Consider the following 24,915-nt stretch of genomic DNA (forward strand, 5'->3'; position numbering starts at 1 on the left):
GGGCTTCTCCGCAGCGTTCCCGTTCCCTGCGAAGAATCCGTAGCCGGTGGGGACCGCGCGAGCGTATGCGATGCATATCCCGCATCTGTGGACGGGACATGATTTACCATTTGTGGACTGTGTTCCGCCGTGCGATCCAACGTCGACGATGGCTGACGATCCCAAGTATAAGCGGATCCTGCAGATGAGGTCAATGACGGAGGAGCCGACGCCGGTGGAGGTGAGAAAGCGCTGGAAGACCCGGTTTGTACGCCTATAGACCGGACGCGGGAGAAGTCCTTCTTGATAGCCTGCAGGATCCTCGCTCTCTCCCCAACTGACATCACCCCAATCTCCTTCAGGGTCTCATAGTCCAGAGCTGTTATCACATCACCTGTGATGTTATGTGCGGCAAATGCCGAAGCGAAGCGCTCAAAGCCAATCGCTGCCAGCCATTGTCCCACGCGTCGCTCAGACCATTCTTCAGGCGGACCGCTGGGACTTCCGTCCCAAGACACGTCGGGTAGCGGTGGTAAAGGTCTATTTGGCGCAGGCGAGACTGCGGAGTCGCTGGCTCCTCGCAGCAATGTCCCTGAGCCTTGCTGTGTCGACAGCGCTCCGGGGGGAGGACCTCGATGGGGATGCACAATTTGAGACTGCATGGCGTACAGCCCAAACCACAGAGACGAGAGCTAAGAACTGCGACAGCTATAGAAAGTAAGAAGATAGGGAGACCGAGTACAAGAGCGGCGCTGACTGTCCAGTTTGTTCCACTCCCGGATCTGAGCTCCCAGAATTCAGCGGGATTGCAGTCAGTTTGAAAAGCCCGAATGCACACACTAATACGCCATTAGTGGCGCGCGCCCAAGCATGCAGTGACCATATACCACTCATACCGGTTATTGCAGGGAGTGACTCATCACTATGACATTCACGCGTTCATTGTTGGATTGTTCGCAAGGGGCACCCATGCGCATTGTCCTCCGAAACGGGAAAAGCCCCTGGGCAAATACACCAAAACCAAGATGTGCGTTCGGATAGAAGAGTTCAATCCGGCCACAATCGGAAAGCTTAAGTACAGTACACGTCTTAACGGACTGCACACAGTATAAGGTTTGACTGGCGCGTCCGGATGCATAGATCGCAGGCAGTGGATGGTTACCCTGAGAAGGATGCATTGTCCTGGGAAACTTCAGAGACAGGCCCTGGGAAAATGCACTTACACTCTGCCGCAACTTCATATTTCTTGTGTACAACACAAGTTACTTCCCGACAAAGTCGGTCAGCAAGCCGAGAAGCTAAGTTTAAGCGAACTGGCTGTACCGGGTGAGTTTGTATTGCGCGTCCGACTGGATAGATGGCAGTGGATGGTTGTATAGTGAGGGGTTCATGCGTGGGACTTTCTCACAGACCGATGACGGCGGCCAGATGAGCTGATCCTTGGAATTCAAAGGTACGTGCTGTCTTAAAGAAATTTTGGCCGACTAGGAGCAGAACTGTGACAAGCTGCTTTCAGCGGTAACCTTTCGTCCCTCCACGGGCCGTGTCTCATGGGCTCTTCTTCGAGCTTTGCATACCTCACCATTCAATTCCTTTGATGCCAGCCGAGTGTTGAGTGACGTTTGGGGAAGGCAACGATGTTGGCATCAAAGACACGAACCCTGGTGCCGAAAGGAATACGGATGCCACGTTTCTCCTTTGTTCGTACTGCTACCTGCTGAACATGTCCGAGTGCGATCGCCGGTACACTATTGCTGGATCTGACTGCCAAAAGATGCAATGTGAGCGCATTCATGCGATGAACTCTCGGGATACGTGGACGCGAAGTTACTTACCGATCAGGAACATGGATTTGGGAGCCCGCCATTACTGTCTCTGGTTGTCGCAATCCGGGTGCAACCATGATTGCGGAATCTTGAGAATCAGATGAGGTCATGAGGCATGGCCGAACGTTCCTCGCTCCATAATGCGGTCGTTGTGTTTCGGCTTGATCAAGCGAATTCGGGACAAGAGAGCGTGTGCGTAGTCGGTGATCCATATTGTGAATGCATTATTCCCTCCTTCCTCATAAACTTGAACATATCAAATCATACAGGTTTTCCCGTCGATGTCGATGTCGCGAGTTGATAAATGATGAACGTTCGTAGTCTGCGCTTGGCGTTCAAAGAGGGGAATAGATTTGTCAGCGCAGTGAGTTTCGAGTCGATGGTCATGTTAACCTCCCTGTCCGAATCGAGGTTCGACAGAAAGGAGATGTATGTAGATCCAACCTGAATGAAACAAATGGATGTGATGCGGCATTTAGAAATACACGCGATCGTAGACATTGATGGAACCATATTTCCCTGACTCGCACGCGTGTTCTCCTTAAATCGCACCACCAGTACTGCACGGCGACGAGGGGTCACCGCGCCCGCATTGGTGGAATGTTTATAGCTTTCCCTGAGGCACAGGCTTCGCCGGATACTGGCGATTTTCCGTCATCAAGCAAGCTCCGACTAGCTTTTCACCTTTCGAAGGGTTGAACCCTGCCATGCCGCATGTACTCGCCATCGCCATCGCTCGGTCTCCAATGTGTTGCGAGGAAATTGCCCTGATCCAAGGTAACACCCAGGCCGAGTAGACGGGTTTTTCCAACGAGTCAGTAATAGTGGTAATACAGGTTGCGCTGACTTTGAACTGTTGGCTGTTTGAAGTCGCCTTCTTATACAGGCGCAGTTTGAACGACCGCGAGGTCCGAACTTCCGAAAGCGGGTGAGTGCGAATCGGCTTCGGCGGAGAGAGAAGAAGAGAAGCTATCCGCTGGCGGACTCTGGACACTCCATTGATAGAAAAAAGTTACACAGTGTCTATGGGTCCGAGCGCCTAACCGAAGGCTATCAGTTCCTTTCCGAATATGCAAGATTGCCGCGAACTTCCTGCGCGAAATCGGAAACAAGTGAGCGGCGAAGCAGTGTGCCACTGTGATCCTGTGAACCGCATTCTTGTAATATTACCTGCCTTGGTTAGCCGGCAGGTTAGCCGGGCGACAATGACCTTCCGAAAGAACACGGAGAAACTGACAACGATGCGATATTCCCAACGAAACCCGACATATGGCGTAGTGAGTGCAAGTAGCCGCTCAGCAAGTGTTTTCTATCGTCCGTCCCAATCAACCCTTTGGGGAAAGTGAATGCGTCGGAATCATATTGCAGTGATGCAAATCTAACCCTGACGAATTCATGCCATACCTTGACGCGTAATTTAAATGACGTCTACTACGTGTTTGCAATATAAATACTGGTTGCGTCAGCAGTTCCGAATTTGTAAACATCAAAAGGAGGAACACAAGGTGACACGGATTGCGGGCAGTTAGCATGACTGTGCCATCTTTCTGAGGTGTGGCGCAGCAATGCTCAGTCCGAGCCCAGGCCGACGCGTACAACAAGATCCCCCAGCTGCCAATATAAAAGCGCAGCCAACGCGCAGCAGCCGTGGAACTTCACAGTCGTCAAATGGAAAAAATTCGGGTATTTTTTTTTTTTATAAGTATCTGTGCGCCCCTCACTATTCTATTACGTTCTTGGCTATCTCACGGCTGCCGTCTGCCGTCTTTGTCTAACTCCCTGTACCTCGTCATCTCCATCTTCGTTTCACTCAGACCCCGTTCCTGCAATGTTGCCACACTCGAACGCGTAGCTCAAGCACGAAGGTAGGCGAGTTCAAAGAAATCACGGTGAAGCATCGGCGTCACATGGATTCCTGCGGACACTACGCTTTACAAGGATCAGGCAGCTCTCGCGAGGAGACGGTAGGTTGCTTGCAGCCTACCGTTCGCCATCGAGAGTCGAGTCGACGCACCCGCCACTGAAGCGTCACAGAAGACAAGGCGCGGGTGTCTACGGCTTTGCTTGAATCCGTTTGGGGCATGTTCGGCGTCCAGATCGCCTCCGTGATTTCTAGAGCAGACCGACCTTCGTCAATGGGCGATGATCGTCTCCTTATGGTATATTGTGAGTTCCCCACTCCTTCGCTATTCCGCCTCTCCATTCGCCTGTGTTGACACCTTCTCTTCTTCATCCAGAGGTACATCGTCGTCGGCTCTCGTTATTTCGCGTTTTCAAGGTAGTCAGGATTTCCGTGGATTGTCATCCTTTTCTCTGTCAATGGTCGATGTAAGTATATCGTACCATTGCTAATCACATATCTGCGGGACCTTCGATTGACACTCCACGTCTTCTTCTCAAGAGGCCCCGGAATGATTACGCTCTTCCTCACGGTCAAGACCTTCTTTCTCTTGGATATGTATACTATAAAAATGATAATATACGAGTTGTATCATTCATAATAAGAAAAGTCATATATCTGCTCTTCAGATTCATCATGTGCAATTGCTCGTGTATTTCTTAAACCCAGGTCACAAATCCTGACAAGGTGAGCCTGGCGGAAGATTCGCAATGAACAAGGATAGCAGAAGCGTGGAAAGTCCGTCGCTCCCTGTCTATCATAGCAGGGTACTTCCACGCATAGGATACAATGCCATATAGGAGCCCACCGCTCTGTAGCAAATCATTCTACCGCGAGCGCCACGTCCTGAAGCTACCAATCACTTGGCAGAAGGATATGTCCTTTGAACAATGTACGTATCCGCAGATTAAACGAACACATACAATCGAAGCAACGTTCACCGTAAATAGAGTAGGAAAGTACGACAGGGGCCACCGATCGATAATCAAGTGTCACAGGGTACGGGCACCTGTGCGCAAACAGTTGACCACGAAGAGATTTATAAAAATTTGCCTCGAGCGGAGCTGGGCTCACCCAGATTCTCCGTGGCGGGTATACCGAGGACGGCTTTCTACATAGGTAGGTAAATATGCAGCACACTTTCGAGATCATCCGAGGAACGCAAAAAGTGTGCTTGATTTGTCTTCGACGATCGTTGGCGTGGGCAAAAACGAATGCTGTTTAACTCGTTTAGGATTCCGAGTATTGGCCCATCGCGTGAGAGATGCACATCGGCGGGACGGGTGCGTGCAATGTATTGTTGTTCCGACCGTGGGCGTCAATTTGACCGGGTAGGAAATCGGTTTTCATAGCACCTCGGAGCCGCCGGATCCACAAAATATTGATGTGCTTATAACCCTATCCGACGAGATCTCGTCTAAATGTTGAGGAGGTCTCCTACGAAAACTGATAGATCTTTGGGTGACGTCCGCGACTGGTGGTTGAAAAAAGTGGGAGTTTAGCTCCATGCATGCCGTCTGATCCCGACTGTCGTACCCATGTCATGTTGAATCCCATTCGCAATATGCCCTCCATCCTGATATTCTTGAACATAACCAAACCGTGCAGGGTCCCCGTTGATGTCGATGTGAACGGACTGATGCCGGCCGATGACATTCCAAGCCAGAAGAAGTTGGTGGCAATGTTGCGGCGGCAGTGTTGTCAATGCGTCGATTTCCAAATCGATGTCCTGGTAACGCTTTCTGAGTGGATGTCCAAGAGATATGATTTGCAAATGAACCTAGACTAACACAGTGGAAGTGATCCCAACAGCATTCACTACTGTTGCTGGATCGTCGACATCAAATTGGAAGTCTACTCGACCGGGGCGCTACCCAAGATCAGGGCAATATCCTCACAACACACTGCTATAAAATGGCGATAGTCCGTAGATGCAGGCTGCCACAGATGAACTTCCCCGTTCAGTAAGTCGAATGATGGGTATCCAGTCACTGTCAAGCACGCGGATGGGTGACGGGAAGGTCGGCAGTCCCCGCAAAACCGGTGGAACCGATGGAATTCCTGTCCTCCTCCCAAGTGCGCTCTTCCCGGGGAAGTGCAGAGAAACGGCCGTGGAAAAAGACTGCGCAAGCCGCCGGAGCGTCATCCAGTCCGCGGACTCTGCAGTATCCTATATGGATTCCACTAGTAGGGGCTTGGTGGTCGGTGTCGGCATGCACCACTGGTCGCGCGTGTCGATCTTGAATATGGTCTTTGCATCAATCGCTCGGCGAATTGTTGTTCCCTCAGTGCTGGCCGCAAAAAATTCCGGACCACGAGATCGGCCGGATCCATCATTGGATGTTGATGATGAATTGAAGTTGTCAGGACGGCTTTGTCCAGTACCACTCCGTGGGTACAAGAGTCCATTTCCAGTGACTTGGTGAGTACCGTCGTTCCGGAAGTAAGTTCCAGCCGTGTGATGGAGTCCTATCTCGAATGCGCTCTTGGGGGCTCCGAGAGTTTGAACTCATCCAGAGGGTGAAGCGGGAACTGGTTGCAGACAGTGGGCTCTGGACCCACTCGGATGCGGTTTTGGCGGCTACGAGAGTGTGAACGCTTCAGAAGGCGAAACGGGAACGGCTTGTAGACGGTCTCTGGACCCATGCCGTTTCCTCAATGAAAGCGGAAGTCTCCGCGCCAGCGGCGGGGGGCCTCACGCGATAGAAATAGGATAAAAATGCGAGGCCCAGAACGTCTGCCGACTTCATAATGTCCGTGTCCGACATTCCAAATCCAGGAAAGTTGGGCTCGGCTCTGAGGGAAAAGAAGATGGAAAATTATCAACTTGTAGACTCTTGATAGTACTTCATTTGAAACCTTACCGAGTGTCAATGGGTCCGAGGGCCCAAACGAAGGCTTTTAGTAGCTTCCAAAATTGCCGCAAGCTCCCGGTGCCAAATTCGGAAGGAAGTGAATGGTGAATCAGAGTACCCCCTGTAATTCTGTGAAACTGCAAATGCCTTTTAAACCGTATTGGTTACTCAGGGACTTCTTGGTTACGCGGGCGACAATCTTTCAATCCTCCGATTCTAATGGGACAACGTTTGAGAAACCGACGACGATTCGGTATCCCCGGCGAAAACGGGATGATGGCCCGCTGCGTGAGGGAAGCTGTTCTGCAGGTGTCTTCTGTAGTCCATATCCATCGACCGTTTCGGGGAAGTGGATGCGTCCGAGCTCGTCTTTTTCATATTGCGTTGAACCTGTCATCCCTGTAATCTCAAACACCTGGGCACACGAAACCCATCACCGTTGCCAGATCTATGCCGAAGGGTTTATGCCAGCTGAAGACCGTTCCTGGTCAGCGTAACAGTCGAAGAAGGCGGAAGGCCAGCACTTCTGGAGACTGGTGTTCACGAGTTTGCTACAAGCTGATGGTCACGGTATTCTTCCGTGCCCACGAGGTACGGAGGAACGGCACCTGAGCTCCGGGGTGCACGATGCGATATACCCAGATGAAATGCCTTCAAGGCCAGGCAATCGTGTTGCGTCCGAGCGGTCGGACAGTCAAATGGCGAGGGTCAGCTGGATCTCCCTCCCTGGAGGTGTAAGGATCGAACAGCAGATATCGGTGTCTGTCCAGCTATGTGATCGCCTAGTGCGTTGGAATTGCCGAGAGAAATCGCGGATCCCCAGCAAAGACTGCCACCTCCCAAGCACAAAGAACCCCGGCAAGACTTTACGAAGCACGAAGCAGACTGTACGAGTCGGCGAATCCATTGCGTCCAACACATTTTTCAGCATCTTTCCTTTGAAATTCACAGTCGCCAACATGAAGCGGTCATGGAGAAGAAAAATCCCTTGGTCGGCGTTGCAATGATCACCGGATCAACTTGTAAAGCATATCGCCCGTCGCTGTTCTATGTGAGCTGAGTGTGTCGGAGCATGCACCCAGACGTCACTGACTCAACATCATATTCCCCTAGCATAGATCTCCTCCCATTCCAGTTTGAAGTTCCTGTCGTCAGATGCCTCCCGAACTTCCAATCACGACGCCGTGCCCGTTGGGTGACGCCTCCCCAACCACGCAATGTATGCGGAGCTTGCCGGATGCAAGATGCCGCGACTTACCCGAAGGACAGGTTGGGTTGGGTCAGACTCGATCATCCATGGGATTGGCGCTTTGTGCGTTTTGAACTTTCTGGGCGCCGCGATGAGACTGAATGTCGGCGATCCACGCATGCACTAAAGTTTGTCTGAGCCTGAGGTGCCCGTCGTCGGCTGAGTGATTTGGGCGGGAAGTCGGATTCCAAAGAGACATGGAATGCGTGGGATGCGCATAAAATGCTACACATCGATGTTCATGAGTCGATTCGAGCTTTTCGGCTACGTCTGTATCGAGCGAAAATACAACCCATAAGACTTCATAATCTAGGATCAACATCGTGCTATGTGGGAAAGGTGTACGTACGCACGTCGCAAATCGCTGCAGTAGCGAGAGTGTCCGAAATGGGCGTGACAGAACCCCGTGGGCTCAGCACTCCAGAACCCCGTGGGCTCAGCATTTGATTTGGAGACTCCGCTTTCGGACTCGACCCTTGAAGCCCGAACCCACAAACTCATCCACACCCTCACCCACCCAACACCCACCCAACACCCACCCAACACCCACTCCCCATCCTCAACAAGCACAATGGCCAGAGGACAAGCCCAAGGAGTAAGTACTCCAAGCGGAATGGCAGAGGTCGCGAAGATGCCATCGAGTCCTGTTCCTTTGTATGCCACTTCCGAGTCCTGACCAAGTATGTTTTGAAAGCCCCCTGCCCGCAGCCCGTACGTGGGGATGACGTTCGTCCGGGCACTCCATGCCTTCATTGGAGCCAACAAGGACGACCCCACCATCAAGGACATGTTAGTCCTTTCCGGTCCGCCGAATGTGGACATCTTCGTCCCGGCCGACTGCAAGGAGTGGCGCTGGAAGGCTATCTACAAGTATGTCCAGCTGTTTGTGTGCTTATTGTCTGTCCGTGGGGTGCTGACGAGCAACATCTTCCATCCACAGTGAGGTGAACGGAATCCGTCTGGCCACCGGTTTCCAAGGCCGTTATTTTTGGAAACGCGTCTTGCCGTCCAATGGCAGCACGTTGGGCCTGAGCGGTTTGGGCCGCATGAGGATTGACGGTAAGCTGCTTCCATGCATATCGGTGGAGTTTTTGTCGACGCTGCGAGCAGGGCTGATCGCGTCTCTATTTTTAGACCCTCATGCCGGCCCTTCCGCCCTCCCCCGTGCTCCTGCTGGTAAGAGAACGAGCAACAGTCGATATTCCTCGGTAAGAACGAAGCTCTAACGTTTCTTCCCACTCAGTGCCGGCGAAGACGAAGGCGAAGGAAGTGAAGAAGGAGACCGAAGTGAAGGAGGGGCCGCCTGAACGTACGTACAGTAAGAATCGGTTGCTGGAGAAGCAGCGTGCGGTGTTCGCAGATGTGGGGCACTGGGGATGTGAGCATTGTGCTGCGTGCCCGTACCGTGTGACAATGGCGTGGACTCGGACCCCTGCTGCGCGCAGTGGTGGTCGTTCGCGGCAGATGTCTCCATGAATCCATAGTAGTATAATGATACTGTCATTGATACCTACAGTCAGTGTCAGTCATGGTATATATGACCGGTCGATCCGAGGGGGCCAAAGCTTGAATTCAGACGGGCTCACATACGGACGGACGCTCGAGAAGGAATACCCGACAGACCGTAGAGGTGGGCGAGCAAAGCGAGCACCTCGAACGATTCTGAAGCGAACGCTGCTATCCATGTGAATGGGGAACTTGGCAAGCTTACATTTTTTTTCGTTCAATATATAGCCAGCAGCAGCAGCAGCACGAAGCGCCTGGCCTCCCGTCCCGCCTCGCCCCAGCAACGTCGCCCTCCCCAACCACAAGGACCCCGCTCCCGCACCCGCACCGCCTCCCCTGACCGCCCTGGCGGTACCTTGTTCAACTTCCGCCCCAACCCCAATTCCCCGTGGCAGACGAAGATGTGGCACCACGGCGACAGTTTGGCTCGGCGAGAGGAGACATGCTGCCACTGGACCCCTCGCAAGCGATCCACCCGCTCTCGTCGACCACCCCCACGGCCGTCGCCCGAGGTCAAAGAGGAAAAACGAAAAGAAGAAGAAGACGAAGAAGACAAGCTTGTCGTGGTGAAGAAGGAAAAGGAATGAGGAGGAGGTCAAGGACGGTAAGGGTTTCGTCGGCCGCATCCACAAGCAATATTCTGAACGCATATTCAGTTCCAACGCTCAAAAAAAACTTCATATTGCAGCTGAAAGGGTTCATTCCTCTAGCGTTTACACTTCCTACCGCGGCCTATTGAGATCATCCGCTTACATCCCAGCTTCATCCGCACTACGTCATTCAAGTTCAAACGGCTACTGTTGAGCTTCACACCTTCGCATCCTTTTTCAAACGCGTGCAGCTTGTGAAGAGGAAGACGGAGGGTTGGCGGCCAAAAATGGACCGGATAATGGAGTAGATTCACTTCCTTAGAACGATCTGAATTTGCGACGTATGAACTTGAATGGGAACGCGTATGAACTTGATCAGGTAGTTGCGTATGAAGTTATAAATAAGAAAAAGATGTGCGTATCAAAATATACTTCTATGTGAACTGAAAATGCGTTCAGGGATACGAGCAGTGTTGTGCCGAGACGAGAAGCCACCTCCACAACCCTAACTCGCGGGGTAGAAAAGACCAGTGCGAAAGACGACGGCTTCGCTGACAATCACTGATCAATAAGCAGCCCATCAAGCACCGTATGTACGCGCCGTTTTCGCCGGCGACATTGCCTTCCGACGCTCCTTCTATCCAAACCAAATGATTCCCCCACCTGTATATTTTCGTTTTTGCTTCGTTTTTATCGCTCCCCTAAGAATTATAATGGCTTGCGTCTGCGATGTATTGCCTTCAAAAGATGGCACATAATGCATGCAATCCGGCTGCATTTACTTCTATCACCGGCGTTCCATGACGAGCGAGGAAACGTTGCGGCGTAGAGTAAGGACGATGGACAAGATGGACGACTCCAGATCCAGCGTATGCTCTGTTTGCTCAACGCACGGCCGCCAAGGCAGCCATTCCATCCTGAGAGACCCGTTGACATCCTAAGTCAACACATGCTCGGAGGGCAGCGAGCAGCGAGACTTGGCGTCCCAGTTCCAACCGCAGGCATGCAATCAGCGAGACCTGGCATCCATGCAAGGACGTCCGTCCAGAAAGCCACCACACCTCCGAATTGGAATCACCGTGATGGATACATTACCATGGTGTAGTTAGGGATTAGTAGCTTAGGAATTAGTTTCCATCGATGCGGCTGATGAGTGCCATCGATAGCAGCGGCCGGCTGAGGTGTGACATCGATAGAGGCGGCGAAGGAGTGCGAGAGAGCGAGACTGGTGAGAGACTGATGAGACTTTCCCAGTGGTTTCCCAGGAATAGAAAAGAAGGGCAGTACCGGCATCCCCCCCCCCCCCCCCCCCTTTGAAAATTCAGAACGCATATACGGTTGCACTACTAGCATCTGCTTCGAAGAGGAAGATTACTACCCGCATGTTTGGCTCCTGTCAGTAATGTGTTTGCTGTTGGACCCCGTCGCTTACAATAAACTCTCTTCCTGTGAAAGCAGTCAACCGTCAAGAACGAACGAAGCCGGGGCATGTCGTCTCTCCCAAGTCTAATGCCAGACTCAAGTCACCCGCACTAGTGGATCGCGAATGCCAAGCAAGCACCGCTACACCACACTAAGTGTGTTGGTTCCTTTCGAGACGGCACTGTAGATGGTGTTTCAAAGATAGTTAGTTAGTCCCTTTGCGAACTCCCCCGTGTACTTTGGCAAACGGAGTGCCCCCGTGGGCATGGGCCATGGGCGATAGGCTGGGATAGTTCTACAGTAGCCCCAAATCGTATAGGAACAGCGTTGTAATGTTTAGGCATGCAATGACGTCCGTCCAGAAAACCACACCTCCGAATTGTGATCAGTGGATGGATCATTCTGCAGTGTATCGGAGTTTCCAGGGATGGTTCCATATTTTGCACCGCCCACGCGTTACCAACTACCAACATGCGCGACGGGGTGGGCGCGGCGCGTCGGAGCATGATGGAACAATCGCGGCCTGGATGCATTACGGCATTACGGCATCGACCAGCAAGCGAATTTTTGCCATTTCATTCAGCCTGTCCCCCTGTCCCGTCCCTATATGAGGCGTTCCCTGACTTGGCAAGCACTCGAGGACTCGACGCAAAGAGAACCCGCTGTCCAAACGGACTATTCACTATACACAGAGCGCATCGTTCATATATACCGCTCCTGCAGAGTAGACCTTCACCTCTGCCCGTAGTCGTCGGAGTGCGCGCTATCTGACGTTAGTTGGTTTTACAGCCATCTTCAACTTCGCTGGTGAGTGCACGGTCGGGCAGGCGATGTGGGAGCGACAGTGGGGGAGATGGTGGGACCTCGCACCGGCAGAAAGCACTTGCGGGTCGGGTGGGAGCGGGCTCAGGGTGCGAGTGCCAGCACAGAAATGGGTGGCTGGAGTCGGAGGTGGTTTCCGTTTCCTAATCAAGGCATGGGAAAATCCACCATCACGGATGGCAGACCGATTTCCAAGTATGCACTTGGAAGTCTGAACCATATAAGCCTATCGAACGAAGCAAGCACGCAAGGCGAAGTGTGTGCTGTCGAAGAGTAACAACGCGACTTAATCCTCATAATCATCGCTCGGTCTCACAGGTCCGCTCACGAAGTTCTCTTCCGTTCACAACGCAGAAAATGTCAGAGGAGCACGATCAGAACAAGTCGGGCGGTGCGTTAGACGCTCCACCACAAGCTACCTCGGCTAGTGGTGGGCCCGCCGCTAATACGACGCTACCCGAGTACACTGCGCATGCGGTGCCTGTCACCCAACCGTCGGTTGCATTCATTGAGCCCAAGACCGCTGCAGCTCCCGCTCCGGCCGCGACTCCAGCTCCTGCCCCTACTTCCAACCCACCTCCTTCAGTGTCAGGGCCCAAGACGTATGCCATCGAAGAGACACCTATACACGGACCTAAAAAGCCTGCCGCTGATGACAAGAAGGCTGAAACTGTGGATATTGTAAGTGATCATATCGTGGGAAAGTAAAGGGCAGGTTCCGAAATCGGTTGATCCATCTGACACTCTTCGCTGTAGTCGGAGCACATGCTCTCGATTGAGGATATTCAAAAGAAGTACAACGTGAGCGTTGATCCCGCGAAACCGGCTGCCTCCGCCGGACTTTCGACAGCGGAAGCTCAGAAGCGGCTCACAGAACAAGGGCTGAATCAGCTCAGCCCGCCCAAAAAGCGGCATCCATTCCTGAAGTTCATGGATCATCTGCTGGGTCTCTTCAATCTCATGCTGTTGGCAGCTGGTATCGCCGCGTACATTCTTTTTGGCATTGACACCGTGGGAAACAAGCCCAATGTAGGTATACACGCATGGCAGGTTTACCCTAAATCAAAAACTCACATTCCGTATCCAATAGCTTTGGCTGGGAGCGATTCTTATCATTGTGGCCTTTCTCAACGCCACTATTGAGTTTGTGCAAGGACAGAAGAGTGCTGCCATTTTGGAGTCATTCTTGGTAAGTAGTGTCGTCAAAGTGGCCTAGCGCAGTGCCCTCCTTCTAACCCGTGCGTTGGCAGAATTTGATCCCGGCAAAGTGTTACGCTATCCGCGATGGGAAAGTTTCTCAAACACCGGCAGTCGAGCTTGTCCGCGGTGATATCGTGTATGTGCGCAGTGGAGATAAGGTTCCGGCCGATTTGTACATCTTCGCCGCAAACGAGTTCAAGGTCGACAACTCTTCCCTCACGGGCGAAGCTGATCCGCAAGAACGAAAGGCGAAGAACACCCACACGAACCCTCTCGAGGCCACCAATCTGGTTTTCAACGGAACCCTTTCGGTGAATGGTATGTCAAATATTCGTTTTGTGCTGCACTAGGATCGACAACTTGGTCTAATTACTCGCACAAAGGCGATGGCTACGGTATCGTCGTGCGCACTGGAGATCACACGGTGATTGGGCAGATTGCCTCCATGACTGCAAACGAATCTCGGGGAAAGTCTCCTTTGACGACCGAAATCGACCATTTCGTGAAGCTGATTGCTGGTGTCGCGGCCGTTGTCGCTATTGTTTTCTTCATCCTGGCCATCTGTGCAAAGGGGCTCAGCGTTTCCAACGCTTTGAACTTCGCCATTGGGACCTTCGTTAGTTTCGTCCCGGAAGGTCTTCCTGCGACTGTCACGGTACGTGCGTGCTCAGGTAAATCTCTTGCACTGCGGACGTCTCTGACACTGCTTTCTTCGAGCAGATCCTATTGACATTCGCTGCGAAGCGCATGGCCTTGAGGAATGTCCTCGTCAAGGACTTACAAGGAGTGGAGACACTTGGCGCTATCACGTTGCTGGCGACGGACAAGACAGGAACCTTGACTCGAAACCAAATGACGGTCACCTACATCTGGACTGGAGGCGAGCTTTACTTCGCACAGAATGTCTCCGAATCATCCTCCGATGCGCAAGAAGCGAAAGTTTTGGACATGAATGCACCTGCCGTCAATGAGATTGTCCACATCGAAGCGCTCTGCTCTCGTGCTAGATTCGAAACGACCGAAGGGCCTGTCTCGGAACGCCCCGTACTGGGAGATGCAACGGAAACGGGTTTACTACGTCATGCCGCTTCGAGGATTACAAGCTTCGATGGAGTGTATGACAAATACCCCAAGGTTCGTGTGTGTTTGCAAGTGATACCCTCGATGTTATCAGCGTTGGCTAATTTGCGCAACGGATCAGGTCCTCGAGATTCCCTTCAACTCCGAAAACAAGTGGGCGATGACGATCCATAAAAAACAGCACGCGAACGGTGACCTTATGGTATACCTGAAAGGCGCCCCTGAGCGTGTGCTACGAATTTGTTCCCACTTCTTCGAAGGCGACAAGGCGGTTGAGATGACTGACGAACACAAGCAGCGATTCGAGAAAACGTATACCTTTATGGCCTCAAAGGGACACCGTGTACTTGCGTTCGCTGCATTGGCTTTGCCACGTGACAAGTATCCGGAAGATTTTGTCTTCACAAAGGACCCCGCTAACTACCCTTCGACCGGATTGACGTTCTACGGCTTGGTCTCGCTTGAAGATCCCCCGAAGCACGGTGTCCGTGAAGCCATTGGACACTGTCGTGAAGCCGGCATCAAAGTGATGATGGTCACCGGTGACCATCCTCTCACTGCCGAGGCCATCGGACGCAAGATCAACTTGATGTTGCAAGACACCAAGGAGATGATCGCTGCCAAGAGGGGTGCATCGGTCGACAGCATCCCGGAAACCGATGTCAACGCCATTGTGATCCACGGGGAGCAGATCGACAGGCTCACCGATGCGGATTGGGACAACATCTTCAGCAAAGAGGAAATCATCTTTGCGCGCACATCGCCCAAGCACAAGTTGCAAATTGTCAAGCGTGCACAAGCACATGGTCACATCGTAGGTGTGACCGGAGATGGTGTCAACGATTCGCCCGCTCTGAAGAAAGCGGATCTGGGCATTGCGATGAACATCAGTGGAAGCGATGTCTCAAAAGAGGCTGCTGCCATGATCTTGGTCGATGATAACTTCGCCAGTACCGTCAGTGGTATTGAAGAAGGACGTCTCATCTTCCAGAACCTGAAGAAGTCTATCCAGTACACGATTAGCCACACGATGCCGCAAGGTAAGGGTCCTTTTCTGGCACTTGCCGGTATCGCCTCCGACTAACGTCAACTGATATTTCGTAGTCATTGCGAACATTACGTACATCATCATCCCACTTCCTATTCCTCTCGGATCTATGCTTATCTTGGTCACTGATTTGGGCTTCGAACTGCCGAACGCGCTGAGTTACGCTTGGGACCCTCCGGAAAACAGGGCCGGCCTCATGAAGCTCTCGCCTCGTAAGCCTGTGACACCTGGATCCATCGCGAGGTTGAAGAGACGGCAGGCGGAAGAGCTTGCCAACGGACCTCCAACTGACCCCGAATCCGGCATCACCGCACCGAACACGATTGGAGCCAAGATTCGCAGGTTCTTCGCTGGTATCGCTGCCCTTTTCACGGCCAAGTATTGGAGGGACACCTTCGAGAAGACGGACGAGGAAGTCCTTGTGGATCGCGGAGTGCTCTCTTGGGCTTATCTCGAAGCGGGAGTCATCGAGTCGTTGGGATGTTTGCTCACCTACTTCGTCGCGATCTGGTACTTCAACAAGGTTACCCCTACGGACTTGCAGAAGCATGGCTCGGACTGGGGTCAGAACAAGGGGCCCATCACACTTGGCGATGGACGGGTGTTGGTGAGTTTTTGCGTGTGTCGAATCAGTTGGTGGCTCGGTATGAAAAACTACAGCGACACTCACTAGAATATGACATTAATAGGACAACGACGCTCAAATCGATGTGAATAACGTCGGACAGTCGGGTTACTACGTTGCCCTGTTCGTCCAACAATGCTTCAACCTGTTCATCTGCAAAGCACGTCTCGGCTACCCCATCGGACGCGGCATGTTCTCCAACAAGCATAACTTCGGTGGTGTGATCCTCGGTTTCTGCCTCGTGGTCTTCTTCGTCTACGTGCCGCCTTTGAACATTGCTTTCTCGACGAGCTGGCACTTGGGCCCTCTCATTTGGCTCGTCCCGATGGCGATGGGTGTTCTCTTGTTCGGATATTCAATTCTCCGAACATATATCATTCGCAAGCGTAAGTTGACACCGGTTGTCCCGCAGTCTCCTTTGAAGTGCGGAAATCAACTGACCCTCGGTTTCATATTTCTAGGCAACCCTATCGCGTACTCTCGCGACGTCGTTGGGCTTCAAATGTACCCTACCAGATGGTCTACTCGTGGATGATTGCGGAGGGGGCTCGCTGGTTTGTCTTATCGTCCTCAATGTCAACATTAGAAAGACCATTGGGCGCCAGTGCAAGTCTTGTTATCATGTTGGATCTAGAAAGGCGCCTATCTCGTTTCCCTTATTATGCATAATTGTGACGGCCCTATCTTCTGCTTCTTTCAATTCATCGAATTCTTCTCATAACGAAGCGGCACACACGGCAGTGCGCGATAGTCACTGGTATTTGCGGAGACTCAGGGTCTCTGCAAATCCATGGGTCAGCATCCTTTTAGTCATAAACTGCTCGTTGCTGGAGAAGGGCTCGAAAGCCGTTTACTTCTGGGGAGTGCTGGCTGTTCAGCAACGTTTCGGAGACGGATTGAGCAAAGGCATCATTGGGAGCAATGGTGCTGAGGCTGCTCCTATGACTTCTACGAGCAGGAGCCTGTTACGCCGAAAAATGATAAGAAAGGCACAACATATGTCATCTCTTTTCTAATTAGAATAGGGTCGCGAGGAGGGGCGTGGGTCATGTGCGCTGCTGGGTGAATGGAGAAGTCGAACACAACACAACACTCCCATTATTAGTGCGCAAACCAACAAGAGTTCGACGCATCTATGAGAGCTCCCATCCGGACGGGCGAGTTATCACTCATTTTGGAGGTTGCGAAGCCCTTAGCGCAGTCGTCCGAAGCATCTTCAAGATCACGTCGTCGGAAGCTGTCCGAAGTCGCAGCTTTAGCTGCGCGTCGTGGGCAATGCGCAGAAGCGTTCTTTTTCCCATTCGGCTCATGCAACAAGGATCTAAGGGTAAGCTTTATGATCAACTTGAACTGGGTATCAGCCTATCAGGGTGCCATCGCCTCATTGTTTCCTACACTAGCCATGAACAAGCGGAACGAGACAGTAAAGAGAAAACAGCCGTGGCTGGAGGTTGGTGTGTCCATCTCATTGAACTGAGGGTGGCCGTTCAATGGGAAGATACGGCCGTAGGGCCGTAGGCTGGTGTGGTGTGGTGTGGAATATCTACTCCAGCGGGTTGCTGGCTTACCCAACATATCACCCAGAGACAACACCATTCCACCGGAGTACGCTGGTTTCAAGAGACGATGGCTCAACAACATCCTACGCCAACTGACAAAAAGCAGCTTTCGTGAATTATTTTACAGTACCTGTTTTGTTGTACAGACCATTACCGCATCACCGGGTGGTAGCGACTAACAGACTAACCCGGTCCGCTATTCGCGCTAAGAATGACACGACCAAGGGTTTTTGTCGGTTTCTTTTTTCTTTTAAGAAAAAATGCCAGTCGTTTACTCCATAGATAGACACCACAACCTTTATTCCAGGCCAGTCTTTTCGCTGCGACCTACGATAGGACTTTGGGGCCCATCCTCAAACTACAAGGGGCGGGCGTGCGAGAGCGCCGTGTACTTATTCTTGTAAATTATGATTGCTCTATGATTGTAATCCCAAAGGATGGCATAAGCTAGCTACGGAATCTACATAGAAACTACCTGCCCCCCGCCTTCTTCATCGCCTTCTTCACTTGATCCTTCTTCTTCTCCATTAATCCTTTGGGATCCACAATCGTCGCATCTCCCTTGAACTTGGCAGCAATCTCCGTTGCCGACGTATTCAGCTTTCGCTTCTTGGAAGACGAACCGCTTCCTTTTACATTGACGATCGTAGCCGACCCGGAACCCAGCTCCAACGAGTCAGCGGTGGCGTCCGGAATAGCGAAGCGCTCCAAGTTGAGCGTTTCGAGCACCCGTTTCTGTTCCTTCCGCAGGGCAGCCTTGATATCCGACTCGCCTTGGGACAAGTCCGCAGAAAGCGATTCGGTGGTGGGATCCCAAGCGGCTTCGTCGGTTATATCGCGGGGACGTGCTTTCCCGTCGTCGATATCCATGGCGTCGTCGTCCTCGCCTTCAGCATCTGCGAGGGCGCGCTTAGTGTCTGCTTTCGAAACGGGTTTGACAACAGCTTCTACTTCGTACGTCACGTCCGATTCCACCACACCAGACAGGAACAAGTGGCATTTGCGGATAAGCTTGCCAAACAAGGCCATAATTTGCGTTGATGGGAGGTCCAACTCCTTTTCGAGGTCATCCACTGTCTTCTTCTGCAGACCTAGACCGGCAAGGAGAGCAGCTTGAACGGGAGAAAGCTTGACGAATGTTGGCGTTGAGGCGGAGGGACCGCCGGCTTCCTGAGTGGAACCGTTCGCTGAACTGTGACGGTGAAGGCGGCCGAGGAAGTATGCTTGTGCCAGGGACGGGATCAAATCCATGATGACGTGGTAATCGAGAAGGTTGTGAGTGTACGACTCGAGACGCTTGAGATCATATGGAGTGAACTGGCGGCTGATCTCAGACGCAGTTGACAGGGCCGCTACCGTCAGGTCTCGTTCTTCGCTTGGTGGCGGGGCATCCTTAATTGCGCCAGCGGCTTCAAAGATGCTCATAACGAGAATGGGAGAGAAGGCCCGGAACTGGTATGCCAAAAGGTTCGTGAATCTCCGGCGGAAATCCAGAGTAAACGATTTCAGCCACTCGGACTGTGTGATTGTGAAATCTTCGCCAGGCGCAGAGTTACGGTTAAGCTTCTTCAACATGACGCAAGAATGTTCACCGGTAAGTTCATTTGGCGTTTGTCGAAGGTACACAGGGACGTAACCATTGCGTTTCCAAAACTTGTGCAAGGACGCTGTGATACCGTACGAAACACCGAGCCAGTGAAGGTTTTCCCTAGGTGGACGTTCAGAAAGCTTGAGTAGGAGTGGTGGCATAGTAGCGGCGTCACGGATCTTGATCTGATCGCTTTGCAAGGACGCTCCTTCCAGCTCCTCATCGGTAACGCGAGTCATGGATTCGGTAGGCACAGACGCAGGAGTATCATCCTCGTTGAGCGACGCAATCTGACCGCTGTAATAATCTTGGAGTAGCTCCAACGCCCGTCCACCGTAACCCATTCCGACGTAATCCGGATGTGTGGCGATACGCACAACACGTGCACCAGAGAGGGTGGCAAAGTCGTCGTCCTGGAATTGCTGTGTGATCACCCAGGGAATCAAGTCTCCCTGCGCGCGAACACCCTTCGCAAGGGCAGAGAGTGCAGAGCCCTTGGCAATCGATCCTTCCATGCACACCTGGACCACGCAAAGTGGTTCAGGTAAGGCCGTTGTTCGTTCCTCATCGACCGGTGGGAGGAGGACGAACAGATGATGCGCCGGTGCATCGCTGAGAAGTTGCAAGTCATTCGGGCTGTTCTTGTAATGACTGGCGACGTATAACGACATCATCTTTTGCAGGAAGGCTTCAGACACTGGGTGGAAGCTGAACAGTGTGTCGCGGTTGACGTAGTACAACTCGCACTTCGAAGGATGAGGACATCCGGAGATGGACCGGCTAATGGAAGGGTCGGGAGTGCAGCAGTCGAGGCAAAGAAGCTTGTTCAGCCATGATTCGACAGGATCGCCAGAGGCATATCTGATCGGCTCCTCCAATTTGATTTCACGGAGCGTGCGATTTCCAACGACTGCGGGTGTGACCGCGGTTGCGTCTCCCGATTTGCGTTCCTTTCCATCACGGCTAACCACGACACCAGTGGCATCCTCCTTGCCTTTCGCGGATGTGACTCCGCGACTTTGCTCTCGTAGCTGGCTCAACAGCTTCAGAGACAAAGAACGGCCAGTGCCTTCGTAACCGTTGATTGTTGAAGCCATGAAAACCAGGTACGGTCCAAGGAGGTTCTGCACGACGGGTAGAGGGATGGCAGCCGCTTCATCAATGACAACCAGCTCGGCTTGTGCGAGGACATGCGAGTCAGACGGCTGAATCCACTGAATGGTTTGACGGTGGTCGCGGAAGATGTTAACTCTCACAACCGCCTTTTGGAACGCGGGATTCGTCGACTGAACAATATCATAGTCCAAATGCTCTTCGTATCCAAGCGCATCGAAACCTTTGAAGATGAATTCGAACAGAGTCTTCAAGTTCTCGGGACTTGGCGATGTGATGAAGATGTTCGAGTATCCGTAAGCCACCGCAGCAGCCATCGCTATTCCAAGCGCAGCGGATTTACCGCGTCCACGAGCAGCCGTCAGTGACACCGTCGATCTCAGGGATTTGTCAGCGATGGCTTCGATGAACGTCAACAACGCCTTCGCTTGATCCAGCGTTTTCGCGCAATTCACGAGAGATCCCACAGGCTCCGTGTCTTTGAGAGATGTTTTCAGGTCCGCCAGCTCCTTTTGCGCCGGTGTGAGGGGAGTCTCTTCGAGCCGGGGTAATGGCTTCACGTTCTTCCCAGCGCTGAGTGGGAGTACATTTAACTCGTCATCGACCACCAAGCAAGATTCGCAAGATCCCAGCGACAAAATGAAACGTTCGTTGAATCTCGCAACAGTATCCTGATGCGACTCCGTCCGATATCTCGAATGCACATCCATCGTCATGCTGTACAGCTGCTTCAAGCTGTTCATCGTCTTCAACAAAATGACCACGATACCACCGCCTTCGACCGTCTCGATCGTCCGTGCCAATAGATTTGGCGTCAGCGCCTCAAAATCCTGCAGGACGCACATCCCGTATGTGTTTCCCAAAATCTTCTCCGTCTCTTTGTAGTAGGTGTATCGGATAGATGTTGACGAAACGAAGAGTTCGAATGGATCCTCCTGGTCTGCTTCCCTGATCCCTCGCGCAATCTGCCTTTTGATCTGGTTTATACGCTTTTTCCGATGGCTACATAAAGAGTTGCGTGAGCTTGCAAATTTCAGTTGAACATTCATTGCAATGTGGTTATTACATACCTGGAGAACCCAAGCTCCTTCTTGTAACACCAAAGCACGTCGGGGCGGGCTGCAACCCTCGCCTTCGCCAACAAGAAGTGCATCGTCACCACTTGGTCCCTTCCTCGGTCTCCCACAAGGACAAAGAAGGAACGCTTGTTTTTCTGCACATTGTTCTGAATGAGGGTCGGAATGCGGGAGTCCAGCTTTTTTCGTTGCGTATTTTGGACCATTTTGTGGGTTGGTGAGAGTAATTTGTGGCGAGGAGACCTTTGAGCGGTTTTATCGTCCACTTTCTGTCTCGAGCAGGTCGTATGAAAGAAATTTGACGACCCTGCTGCCGCACTTCCCCTGCATAGACGTTTTCAGTTCCAACCCAAAACACCAGAACTCACAACTGGCGAGGACGTGAGAAATTCATCCGAGGTCTTTCACGTGATTGGTCATGTGCTTCGTAAATGTTGTGCCAACGCAGTCCACAGCACAAAATCCTAAGGTGGGCTAGATCTAATAGAGCAAGGCCAATGTCCAGAAGATAAGGAGGTGCACAGTAGATTGGACGTAACTAAAGAAGAGACATTATATACATGAAAGCAGAGAAAACAACTTGAAAAGAGGGTAAAAAAAAGGGGTTATAACATGGAAGGTTTCTAAACCGTAAATGTGTACAGGAAAGATATCAAAAATCCAAATGTTGGTCGCCATATAGTTTCCGGGACAGAGAACGTCAGGGACAGGGAACGTTAGAACCAGATGCCTGACTTGCTGTGATACGCCGTGTATGGGGGAACATACACCAATGGGGTGATTTTCGGACGCATGCCGATCGGTATGAGGTTTTGAGATATATAGCTTTGGCGGCGATGACGGAAACATTCAATTGTAGATCGCGGAAAGCCTTCGTTGTATCTCCCCGGGTATAGTACGCATAGTGGGGTTTGGCACTTCCAGAGTGGTTGTTGACTGCGATGCGGGTGTATCGGAGAGAGGCAGCGATGCAGTGCTCATCAGAGCCTGGCTGGTGTTGGATCGTGACATCGACAAAGCCTGGCTCGTGCTGGATCGGGACATGGATGGCGAAAGCGGAGGCGACAGTATACCGAGTTGCGACACAGCTGCCAGCGACTCCGCGGTGAGCATGTTATCATGTGCCTGCTTTCGTAGTAGTCCCGCGAGTCGTCTATGCGCGTTGAGCTCTTTCTCGTATAGGGCGCGTATGAGGACGTTTTCACGAGTTTGTTCCTCGTGCTTCTTGCATAGTTCTTCATGTCGAAGCACCAGGGCGTTGAACTCTCCTAGAGGTCCTTCGTGCTGTTGACGAAGGCGGGCGATCTGGCGTTCGGATTCAAGCCGTTTCTCCCTTTCGTCTTGCAACTGTTGTTCCAGATCGGTGATTTTCCGCTCAGCCTCAGCTAATTGATCGGCCGTTTCCTGTGGACGCAGTTAGGATTAGTTATCGTGGTCCGACTTGCATACATGAGCAGTGAATTTCTCACCTGGTAGACATCTTGCACCTCTTCGGCCGAAAACATGTCTCTAACTTTCTTCTCCCATGCCTTCTTTTCCTTCTTCATTTTCTTCTCCACTTTATCCTTCTCAATTTCCGCGATACGACGCGCCTCCTCAGCTTCAGCGAATCTGCGTTCCATTTCCTGTGCGGCATCGGCCTCTGACCTCGCCTGTGCGACACATAATGCGAGCGAGAGAGCCGCGCGCCATCGGTCCAACTTAGCAGGGGCCTTGAATCGCAGGTATAGGACCACGATTTCACCCGAGGGGATAAGCGGGCTGATATCAGGGTTCTGATTCATGGTGGACGCGGGTGTGTAGGGTTCGAGGTGAAGGAGGAGCATTGTGCCTGTTCGTTCTCGATCGACTGATAAGACCCGGAAGGTGGACAGGACGGGAACCTTCGACTGAGAAGAGCCGCCCATAAATGTGGACGACCGTCGTGTAGGTCGACGTTGTAACGCTTCTGCTGCGCAAAAATATAGTAGAAGTGGCGGTCAGATTCCCTTATCCTCAAGTACGCTTCCATTTCCAACTTTTCTCACCATAAGGCCCATCCGCATCGATGCTCCAGCTTCTACGATTCCAGACTTCTAAACTTGGTCTTTTTCGCTCCCCGTCGCCTCCCAGCGTCACAGCACCTTCGACACTTTTCCTGACGGTTGAAAATTCGCGACTGAGACGACGCCATTTGAGACCGGAATTCAACGACGTATTCGACGCATTGCTTGGAGGCGGTTCCGTTTGCGCGGCGATAAATCTACATCAAAGAGCGCTGATTAGTTTAGAGCCAAGCAGAAGGATTGTAGCCAATGTGGGTTTATCTCTTACCCTTCAAGGTGTAGTAGGGAAGCGTCGTCAAGCCATGCTTGCACAGATGTCCATTTGTCCTTTGCAACTTTGTTATTCGGAACACTTGATGTGCTTTCCTTCCCTCCATTGACCATATTCGCGAAAGCTGTCCGTAGGACGTCCAAACTGCGTCGGCGCATCTTCAGGTCGGCTAGGTTATGGGACGACCCAGAGAACCGTGGATTCGAGCCGTTGGGTCCTGATACTTGGGCAGGCGATAAAACCGACAGCTTTCCTTCGCAGACAATGGTTCGCGGCACTGGGGTGGGCCTCGTCGGGAGAGGCGGTGGTCTGGCGGTTGGCATGTAGTGCAGCTGCATATCCAACTCGTCGACGGGCGTCCACGGAGACTCGACTCCGTCCTCCTGCTCGTTCATGAGGGAGGAAGGAGGAGTGGACCGCTGGTGGGAAGACATTTTTGACAGCTTGTGTTGGAGATCGATGTGAAGACGCGGCTAAATGCTTCCATAGGGCAGTGGAAGGCCTCTTCCTCCGATATATACACGATGGTTATCAAATGCCGGGAGAAACGTCTCAACTGTCCGAAGGAGACTAGGCCCCTTCCCTAGCGTTGCTAGTGTCCCTTGCCCGCTGCCGAGACTTCCCTTGGAGTCTCAAAGCGCTCACGATCCCCTCGCCTCCTCTCCTATACGGCCCTTTTCCGAGGAGTAACGGTGTCTCGACTCTTCTCCGAAAGTTCTTCAACTGCACCTGCCGTTCTATGTAAAAGCGAACAAGGGGCAAAGGTGGTTTGTCACAGCACAGTCACAGATTTGAGGCCTGCCAGTTCTCCTTTGAGGGTTGCATGCAGCGCACGACGCACGTCCACAGACACAGGATCCTCCCTCCTGCAAATCGTCCCTGCGCATTTGGTTGTGCGACGCCATTTTCGGACGCAATGGGTGGCGCAGTATGCCGCAGCATGGGATGGGTACGCAACCATGACGCATCACCAAACTGAATTTCGACAGCGAGACCCCTTCAATATCAGTTTTCTGTTTGCGAGAAACGGCCGGACAAGGAAGGCAACCTCCTTCGAGAGAAAGGACATCGAAGTATGCATCACGAACACCCGTAACTGTATTCCTTTATATTTAACTGCAGGGACGATTTCGGGAACGTGCATACATTCGAAGCGAGGGG

At 52.2% G+C, this 24,915-nt stretch overlaps 4 protein-coding genes across 4 annotated transcripts; 2 read left to right on the forward strand and 2 right to left on the reverse strand.

Annotated features, from left to right (window-relative positions):
- Window positions 1-8,298: 8,298 nt before the first annotated feature.
- Window positions 8,299-10,159, forward strand: EV422DRAFT_512298 (uncharacterized protein). Its single transcript, XM_053069064.1, is given in 8 exon segments — window positions 8,299-8,319; window positions 8,331-8,404; window positions 8,504-8,679; window positions 8,750-8,868; window positions 8,944-8,985; window positions 9,053-9,118; window positions 9,544-9,919; window positions 10,004-10,159. 6 exon segments carry the CDS (start codon window positions 8,381-8,383, stop codon window positions 9,900-9,902), a joined length of 786 nt encoding a protein of 261 aa, XP_052930252.1. The 5' UTR covers window positions 8,299-8,319; window positions 8,331-8,380; the 3' UTR covers window positions 9,903-9,919; window positions 10,004-10,159.
- Window positions 10,160-12,506: 2,347 nt separating this feature from the next.
- Window positions 12,507-16,637, forward strand: EV422DRAFT_549544 (uncharacterized protein; the record flags this gene model as incomplete). The annotated part of the gene is made up of 10 exons (XM_053071719.1): window positions 12,507-12,830; window positions 12,906-13,178; window positions 13,240-13,338; window positions 13,400-13,667; window positions 13,733-14,004; window positions 14,070-14,483; window positions 14,551-15,469; window positions 15,534-16,084; window positions 16,167-16,488; window positions 16,564-16,637. 10 exons carry the CDS (start codon window positions 12,507-12,509, stop codon window positions 16,635-16,637), a joined length of 3,516 nt encoding a protein of 1,171 aa, XP_052930253.1.
- Window positions 16,638-18,132: 1,495 nt separating this feature from the next.
- On the reverse strand, window positions 18,133-21,644 carry EV422DRAFT_490636 (GNAT acetyltransferase 2-domain-containing protein; the record flags this gene model as incomplete). Its single annotated transcript, XM_053067478.1, has 2 exons — window positions 18,133-21,364; window positions 21,433-21,644. 2 exons carry the CDS (start codon window positions 21,642-21,644, stop codon window positions 18,133-18,135), a joined length of 3,444 nt encoding a protein of 1,147 aa, XP_052930254.1.
- Window positions 21,645-21,808: 164 nt separating this feature from the next.
- On the reverse strand, window positions 21,809-24,596 carry EV422DRAFT_512316 (uncharacterized protein). Its single transcript, XM_053069065.1, has 4 exons — window positions 23,752-24,596; window positions 23,466-23,680; window positions 22,908-23,389; window positions 21,809-22,842 (listed from the first exon to the last, which is right to left on the reverse strand). The coding sequence occupies exons 1-4, from the start codon at window positions 24,186-24,188 to the stop codon at window positions 22,288-22,290; spliced, it is 1,689 nt and encodes a 562-aa protein (XP_052930255.1). The 5' UTR covers window positions 24,189-24,596; the 3' UTR covers window positions 21,809-22,287.
- Between the last annotated feature and the right edge of the window lie 319 nt (window positions 24,597-24,915).

Source organism: Fimicolochytrium jonesii (assembly GCF_025526975.1).
Source record: "Fimicolochytrium jonesii strain JEL569 chromosome Unknown EV422scaffold_1, whole genome shotgun sequence".
In the NCBI taxonomy this organism is placed as follows: Eukaryota; Fungi; Chytridiomycota; class Chytridiomycetes; order Spizellomycetales; family Powellomycetaceae; genus Fimicolochytrium; species Fimicolochytrium jonesii.

Bases quoted from the DNA above. Each gene is read 5' to 3' on its own strand.
- EV422DRAFT_512298 (XM_053069064.1), top strand. From the start codon at position 8,381: ATGGCCAGAGGACAAGCCCAAGGA. The intron at 8,869-8,943 runs GTAAGCTGCTTC...CTCTATTTTTAG, and splicing joins GGGCCGCATGAGGATTGACG to ACCCTCATGCCGGCCCTTCC. The intron at 9,119-9,543 runs GTACGTACAGTA...TTCAATATATAG, and splicing joins GAAGGAGGGGCCGCCTGAAC to CCAGCAGCAGCAGCAGCACG.
- EV422DRAFT_512316 (XM_053069065.1), bottom strand. From the start codon at position 24,188: ATGTCTTCCCACCAGCGGTCCACTCCTCCTTCCTCCCTCATGAACGAG. The intron at 23,681-23,751 runs GTAAGAGATAAA...TCTTTGATGTAG, and splicing joins TCCCTACTACACCTTGAAGG to ATTTATCGCCGCGCAAACGG. The intron at 23,390-23,465 runs GTGAGAAAAGTT...ATTTTTGCGCAG, and splicing joins CGATGCGGATGGGCCTTATG to CAGAAGCGTTACAACGTCGA.